Source organism: Octodon degus, unplaced genomic scaffold (assembly GCF_000260255.1).
Source record: "Octodon degus isolate 3935 unplaced genomic scaffold, OctDeg1.0 scaffold00017, whole genome shotgun sequence".
Lineage (NCBI taxonomy): Eukaryota > Metazoa > Chordata > Mammalia > Rodentia > Octodontidae > Octodon > Octodon degus.
The window spans coordinates 1564147-1573000 of record NW_004524593.1 but is presented as its reverse complement, the minus strand read 5'-3'; the positions used below and the strand labels follow the sequence as shown (position 1 = coordinate 1573000).

Below are 8854 nucleotides of genomic sequence, written 5' to 3'. Positions count from 1 at the left end.
AAAAAGCCAGACATTGTGGCACACACCAGTAATCTCCTGCGAGAAAAAGGATCCAATTTCCAGCCTAGCCTGGGCAACTCAGCAAGATTCGGTCTACAAATACAAAGGGATAAAAGTGTAGGTCACTACTCCTGTATTCAATCTCCAGTACAAGGCGGAGTGGGGAATCCAAGGGAAAAAATATAATAGCAACAACAAAAGACAGAGAAAAGAAACAGAGTAACATAGTAGGCTGAAATGGTCTAAATAAAGATTTAAAGAACAGAATACTAGATGTTTTCTGATTATATTATAATTAAAACATAAAATCATAATAAAAAAACTCTCATGTTCGAGAATATTTGTTTCTAAATAAACTACAGCCCTAAAAAAACACAGTGAAAATATGACATTATTTTGCATTAAACAACAAAGAAAATACACTACCAAAAATCAATATATGCAGCTATAAACAAAAAGAAAAAAGAACTTATGGCCCAAAATGCCTACAGGAGAAAAAGTACTCTGCACAATAATATGTATGCACAATCAAGTCAAGGCATTAGAAGTAACAAAATAAACTTACAGCAAGGAGGATGGAAATAATAGAGAGCATAAACTAAAAGGAAAACAAACATAAAAGAGGATGAACAAAGCCAAAACTTGGTTCTTAGATGAAACTCACAAAATCAATACATGTCTGCTAAGAACTGATCAAGAAAACAAGGGGGAACAACACAAGACACAGGGTTAGGAATAAAAGAACACTGAAACCCTGAGGAACTGGAAACTAGGAACTCCATTAAGACCTATGTTATGCCAGTAAGCTTTAAAGCTATGCTAAAAAAATAAAGTTATGAGACAAGATAACTCCTTTAAGGGGCTGGTGAGATGGCTCAGTGGTCTAAAGCACCTACTTAGAACAAGCTTAGCAAAGCACAGGGACCGCGGTTCAATCCCCCAGCACCACATGCCAGCCAGCCCCGCCCCCTGGTGGGCTGAGCTGGCCACACACACACACACACACACACACACAAATAAATAAAAAGAACTAAAAATAATTTTAAAAAAACATAACTCCTTTAAGAAGTATATTAAAACTGATACATAAAACAGAAATGTGAACAAATCCAAATAAATAAATACTCAACAGTTAGATGAATTAATAATTTCAATTTTCCTGAGAACAACCACAGGTCCAGATACCTTCATCAGCAAGATCTTTTAAACATTTGACAAAGACATCAATCCTAGACTAAATAAACTCTTTCAAAACTCATCATTTAAAGGCATATTCCTCAATTCATTTAGTAAAGCTAACAGAATCTTTATTTAAAAAAAAAAAACTGCACAGAATTCATATAAGGAAAAAAACTAATAATCTCACAATTTCACTCATGAATAAAATCACAAAAATTCTAAACAAAATATCAATAATGTAAACTAAATACAAGAAAATATACATAATGATCAGGAACAGTTTACACAAAGAGTTGCAGAGAGGGGGAGTTACCCTATGTGTTTTCCTAGAATACAAATAATCAAGGAAAAGATATTTTATTTTTAGGTCAATCAGGATGGCTAGTCACTATAAGTGCAAAGTTGACTGACTCTATAATGTTAAACCAACGCAATTATTGACTGTAACAGAGTGAAAAATAATATGACTGTCTCAGATACAGAAAAAATTTGGAGTATAGTCAACCTCACTTGTAATTTTTAAAAAATTACTTAAACTAGAATACAAATTTAACTCCTGAATGATAAAAAAAAAAAAACACCTACAAAAAAACCTACAGAAAACATCATACCTAATGGTGACACGTTGAATGCTTTCACTTTGAGATCAGCATCAAGACTAGGATGCCCAGCTATCACCACTTCTATTCATCACTGTACCGGGTGTCCTAGCCAGCAGAGTAAGACAAGAAAAATAAATAAAAGATATAAGGATAAGGATCACGAAGACACTAAACTATTAATATTTGCAGATTATGATGTGTACATAAAAACGTAAGAGAATCTACAAATAAAATGGAATTAATGGGTTTAAGGTTGCTGAATTAAAAAAAAAAAAAACCTGTATGTGAAAATCAACTTCATTCCTATGTACCAGCAAAAAGAAACTAAAATTAAAGACAAAGGCAACAATGTTTACAAAATCAGCAAAAATTACTAATCAAAAATAAGACCGATATCCTAAAAAACACCAACTTTTAAATTATTTTCTAAAACCCAATAAGCATATACAACAGAGACAGAGAGAATACGTATATGTGTGCGTATACCTATACATATACATTCACACATGCATATATATACACACACGTCATACACAAATACGATGTTCACTGGTACCTTGGTTCATGAACTCAATTCTTTCCATGACTCTGGTCACAAACTAAACTGGATGAGAACCAAATCAAACTTGCCCATAACATCAACATTGAACCTAACCACTGAGTTTGATTTGGTTCTTGTCCAACTTGGTTTGTGATCAGAAACATGAAAAGAATCAAGTCTGTGAACTAAAGCACCCCTGTTCTTGGACTAGATGACAATATTATAAAGACACATTCTATCAAATTCATCTGTCCATGGATTTAAAGTAATCATAAATTTAAAATTAAAAAATCACAATAGATTTACCATGGAAATGTACTAAGTGATTCTTAAATTTATACAAAAATGCAGAAAGGCATGAATAGTTGAAAGCTTCCTAAAAAACAGTAACTCACTTTTAAAGTTCTGTTATTTAATATACTACTATATCCTCAAAAGGACAGACTAACAGAACAGCAGACCAGACAGGAAAACCTAGAAACACATACATGCATATATAGACATATGATGTATGAAAGTAAAATTTCAGAGAAACAGGGAAAAGGATGGATTTTTAACCAGATAACCATATGAAGATTCCCATGTATTACATTATACACGAAGATAAAGTGAAAGACAAAGCTTTAACTAAAAATACATATATAGTTTGTCATTACCACAAGTAAAAATTTTCTGTACCTAACACACAAGACACTAATCACAACAGGAAAGTTGGGTAGCATTCTCTTAAAATTAGAAACACCTGTTCTCAAACTACCCCCTTTAGGCAATGAGAACACATAGCCCTGCTGGAAAGAAAGAGATGCATAAATAAGGAAGTAACTTCCATAAATACAGGACACTGGTTACTTAGTGAGAAAGGGAGAAGATTATAACCTGAAAAAAAGGTCATCAGGCAACTTCAGGATTCCCAAAAAGAGTCTGTTGTCTTCTAAGTGTGGTAGTTACACAGACATCACTCTTCTTAGAACTGTAAATTTGATTGATACTTTTTGTATTTCAGATAGAAAAAATTCAAAATTCAATTCATTTAAATCCGAAGCAAAACCAATAGGAAACCAAGACTCATCAAAACTATTCAATAATACCAGAATTGCCCTAAAAGTCCATTTCAAAACTGAATCAAATTAAATGTAAGGCAACTGTTCAAACACTAGTATAGATCTGAAAGAGTACAGACCGGCTTTCACATGGAATCCAAAGTCATTTTTGTTCAATCTGACCATGACAGAAAGTGACTATGGTCATCTAGATACAGGTAATTATTGAATGCCACAGTAGGCAGGTTCTAAAATAGCCTCCAAAGATCACCCACCTCTCAGCACTGTGTAATTTTAAGTTGGAAACGAACTTCTTACTTGTTTCTAACACACAAAACAGCTAAAGTATTAGGATAACGTCAAAGACTAAGTTACAAAAAAGTGTGTGACTTCTGTGTTCAGTGCTCTCTTCCTGCTTCATTTTTTGGAGACTACTGTCATGTGGAAAAACGCTCTGGTCATAAGTACCTCCTTCCAGTAGCCCAGGGAGCAGCCTTGGAAGAGTCCCTTCCCCAGATGAACCCTGAGAAAAATGTCTCCCTGAGCAACTACCTGACTGCAGCTAGGTGAGAACCTAAGCCAAGGAACCTAACTAGCTATTATGCCCCAGGATTCCTGACCTAGCACACTAAATGTTTGACGACTTAGGCCATCAATTTTGAGGGTACTTGTTACACAGTAACAGGTAACCGATACAAATGCTTACTATGTGCCTTGCACCTTCCATTCTCTTAATGTTCTAAAAACAATCAGTAGGGAAAAATAAAGATTTTTGGGAGGAGTACTGGGACTGAATTCAAGGCCTTGTCACTGATGTATATCCCTAGTCCTTCATTACTTTTTAGTTTGAAACAAGATCTAATAAATTGCCAAGGCCAGGCCCAAGCTTTGATTCCCCCTGCTTCAGCCTTCCAGAATGCTGCAACTGTCGACATGTGCCATCAGGCCCAGGTAAACATAGGATTTTAATAGTGTTACACTATTAGACAAATAATAATATTAAATCTGAAAAGCAGATTTCATTACTCTATATCAATTTCTGAAATAACCTCAATTAAAAGTTGCAAACAAAATAACAAATTTGAATGTCAATCTTAGAAAAAACAAATTTGTCTCTAGGTCAATCTACATTTTTACTCAAATAAGTTTGAGTATCAAATATACTACTGGAGATAGTATCTTTCACAAATACATTTGCTTTGAGCATTAAACATGCAAATATATTTTATGATATACACAGGAAAATAGAACCACTTGGTTTATGCTCTAGGCATTACACCATGATAGACAGACAGACAGACAGACAGACAGACAGACAGACAGACAGACAGATAGATTTTTTCCTAGCTCAGACTACCTTAAGGCCAAGTCCGGTGCAGCTTGTGGAGCTGGGGATCGAACCCCAGTCCCTTGTGCCTGCCGGAGTTTGTTCGAGCGGACACTTTAAACTCAGCTAACCCAAAAGGCCCAAAACCATGAGTTATTAATTGACCAAATTCGTACAGCATTCCTTATTATGACTATGTATCACTAAAATACCACTCTGCTAATGGAAAAATTTAAGAAATTTAATCAAAGTACTAGGTAACATTTTAAAACTTTAAACTTAGCTCCTTAATCATTTGTATAATTAAAACTGAAATATTTGAAGTCACTCAATCCAGGATACATTAAAACAAAAAAAAAAGCAAACAAAATTGTACTAAGGTCAATAGTCACTCAAAAACAATTCTCCATTAATCTCTCCATTCTTTTTTTTTTTCAGAACCAGGGATTGAAGACAGGCCCTTGCATTTGCCAGGGAAGTGCTTATTCTACTGAGCCATCTCCCTGACCCCTCCATTCTAACTTTTGATAGATTTGTTATAAATTATATTTTCAAGATGTCTGAAGAATGAATATACCCAGCAGCAAGAGAAGATTTGTTTTCTGACCGAGATAATAAAAACAGAATCTCCATGCAGAAGAAAAGACTGTCCAGATTGAAGAGAACATCCTTTCAAAAACTTGGTGTTTCCTTAAAGAGCACAGGGTTCCTTCGTGTAACACAAACCCACCCATGTGCAAAAACTGCCTGGGCCCATCTCCACACTGCTGCCCTGAGACCTCAGGGTCAGGGGGAATGGTGCAAATATGAAGTTGATGCAGGATGTGAGGGTGATCTGGCTGTGACACCTGTCACCCCATTGATAGTCATAGTTGATTTGGCTGATTCGGCTGATCTGGCTGGCTAGGCGGGTGTCCACTTCCTCCCTCAATGATCCATGTACATCCTTCCAGAAGCTGCGCGCTCGGTCGAAGAGAATGACCACCCCTGATAGAGAAGGACCGTTCCTCAGTAAAGGGTATTCCAGTAGCTGCACTCCCCTGCTAGAACCTCCAAACAAGCTCTCAAGAAGTTGATGCAGCCGAATATGTTATGAGTGACGTCTTTTCTATCTCCAACCCATTAGCCTGTATCTTTCAAAGCAACTTTGGGAGGCCAACTCATTAGCTTCCTACTTAAAGGTAACAAAATCTTTCAGCTTTACATTTGAAAGTTGCATCCTATTACCTGACACTATTCCAAGTCTAACAATTTGTTATAGGCACCAACAGACACTTACAGAAGCAGTGAGTAACACTAAAAAGTGCTAGGGAATCTAACAAAAACTTTAAACTCCAGAAATTCTTTTGCCTGTATTATTCACTTCATTGGTGCCTTTATGTATTGATTATTAGGCACTTTCCTATATACCAAATCTCATTCTCAATGAGTTCAAAGACGAAGACAGAAAGAAACATGGAAAATAATAAAACACAATTATGTATTTTCTATTACAAAAAAAGAGGTATGTATAAAATATGAAAAATTTATAGTTTTGCATAACAAAAAAATGTTGAGTGTACATGATGCCTTAATGATTTTATTTCTATGTGTTATAAAGAAGACTTTCAGCCTTGCTATTCAAAAGTTAGTCCAAGGATCAAGAGCTTCAACATCATTTGGGGCTTACTAGAAATACAGCTTGTCAAGCTCCAACAAAGTCCCCTTTAATAAGAAACTCCATTTTAACAAGATTCTTGGGTGATTCTGAGCATATAGTAGCTTAAGAACTAGTGTGCTACATTTAAACAAGACTGTTTTAAAGAATCCCCCCCCCCCCCCCCCCCGAACTGATTTCAGGACCTTGTGCTGCTCAGCTATATACCCAGCCCACAAAGGAGTGAAGCGTATACCACCTCCTTTCTTATACCTCCACTAAGAGACACAATTAAATCTTAAAACATACTGTGAAAGTATTTCCCTTAACAGACATTAAAATCACAATTTAGTATGAGTTAAAGAAAAAATATAGTCATAGTCATAAACCATATAAAGAAATTCATCTATTATAATAAAATAACCAGGCAAATCTAACTGAAACTTAAATCTGAAAAGCTAAATATAGTTTGGAGTTGTGGACCTTGCCTATAATCCCAGGTACAAGGAACCGACACTGAGGGATTACAAATTAAAGGCCAGCCAGGTAATTTATAGCAAGCCCCTGTCTCAAAGTACAACAAAGAAGGGGCTGGTGAGATGGCTCAGTGGTCTAAAGCACCTACTTAGAATAAGCTTAGCAAAGCACAGGGACCGAAGTTCAATCCCCCAACACCACATGCCAGCCAGCCCCACCCCTAGGTGGGCTGAGCTGCCCCCCCACACACAATAAATAAATAAATAAACTTAAAAAAAAAAAAGTACAACAAAGAAAAGGATGAGTATTCAGTTCAGTGGTAAAGTGCTTCAGGTAGCTCACTTTTAAAGACCTGGTTCAATCCCAGACGGGGAAAAATAGCAGTTAAAAACAACACAATGAATAATCAAAAGGAAGGATATCATATCAAGATAATACAAAGTTCTGACTATTCTGACAAAATAAAGGTATCTTTCATCTTTTTATTTTCAAGAAAAAGAAAATAAGCACCTAACTGCATTTTTTAAGAGAAAAAAGTGCGATAATTAGGTAGTTTTAAAAGTAAATAGAGTAAATAGATCAGGGGCTGGGGAGATGGATCAGTGGAATAAGCGCTACTCTCGCAAGCACAAGGGCCTACGTTCAAACCCTGGTTCCGCAAAAAAAAAAAAAAAAAAAAAAGCAAGTTTTAGAGTTACTTTAGTACACTATCCAGGGCACAGGATTTTGACTTTTATTTTCTCATATTTTGTAGTACATGGATAAGGAGACTGAGAAATTTTATAAATGCTAAATTATAAAATTTAACACAAAATTTTCTTTTAGCTATCATGAATAACAGACTTTGCAAGTTCTAAATAAGTGGGTATGTTTTTACTTATTTTTCTCCATACACACTTCTCTTAAAGAAAACACATACACACACACACACACACACACACACACACACACACACACGGCTTTAAGGCTCACAACTCTTAGGTTCTAAATTTTCCTGTTTTCTTTTCATAATGATCGACAGGCTGTCATTTAACAATTTTATTTTCTAGACTTCTGAGGGTTGAGTTTAGTGTTAATGGTAAATCTTTTTTTTTTTTTTTAAGAGCAGACTATACTTACTGAGAGAAAGAAAGCTGTCTGAGAGAGGGACAGGAGGGGGGTCCCGAGCGGGTAGTTCCCCCCATTAATGGTAAATCTTACTAAAAACTGTCTAGATCATTTTTTAAAAAGGGCTTAAAAAATACCTACCTGTAAAGGCTTAAATAAAAAAACAAAAACCTTAAAATAACAAAATTTAAGAGAATTCATGAAAGTTAAATAAATGCTTTTTACACAGTAAAAGTCACCAGCAACAAATTATGGAAAACATAAAATAATATACCTCTCTCTTATTTCTTCTTGCAACTTTGAGGAATTCTGTAAGGATCTGCAGTTGGGCTGCATGTGATTCCTACAATAGAAAAACAAATTTTATTTATTTGTTGTTTTTTAGTAGTTTATTTACTCAAATAACTTTGAGTTGAAAGGTCTCAGTAACTGCACAGCATACATGGCACAATGCAACTTTACGCACCCACTTAAATTAGCACACAGTAAGTCTCTGACTTTGGAGCAAGTTCCAAGAACATCTGTATATCGGATTCTTTAGTAATCTGACAAAGTAAGTGTTAAACAGTAAGTCTCTGAAAGGTTGTAACTTGAATCTTCGAAGTTGGGGACGTACAAACTTTATTTACAGGGATAAACATAATATAATAGGAAGGAATTTATATATTTCCAAAAACAAATTTACTATTTCTGGTTATTATCTACAGTACTCACATACATCTGATAATTAACATTTGATAGAACATTTCAGTGAAAATCAAACACAAGAAAATTCTTATACAAATGGGAGAGAGTAGCAAACGCCTACAACTAGTAATTAAGATAAAGTCAACACTGAGCATTAATAATTATTATCCTTGGGGCTGGGGAGATGGCTCAGTGGAATAAGCGCTTCCCTGGCAAGTGCAAGGGCCTGAGTTCAATCCCTGGTTCTGCCAAAAAAAA

At 35.3% G+C, this 8854-nt stretch overlaps 1 protein-coding gene across 5 annotated transcripts in view; it reads right to left on the bottom strand.

Moving 5' to 3' along the window:
* The window catches only part of Cop1 (COP1, E3 ubiquitin ligase), a 212767-nt gene that overhangs the window by 157953 nt on the left and 45960 nt on the right, over positions 1–8854 (bottom strand). For all 5 annotated transcript variants that reach the window (XM_004626780.3, XM_023710244.1, XM_012513744.2 and 2 more), the window contains exon 6: positions 8184–8252. In XM_004626780.3, the coding sequence (XP_004626837.1) occupies positions 8184–8252 (69 nt within the window). The remainder of the gene's footprint in view (positions 1–8183; positions 8253–8854) is intronic.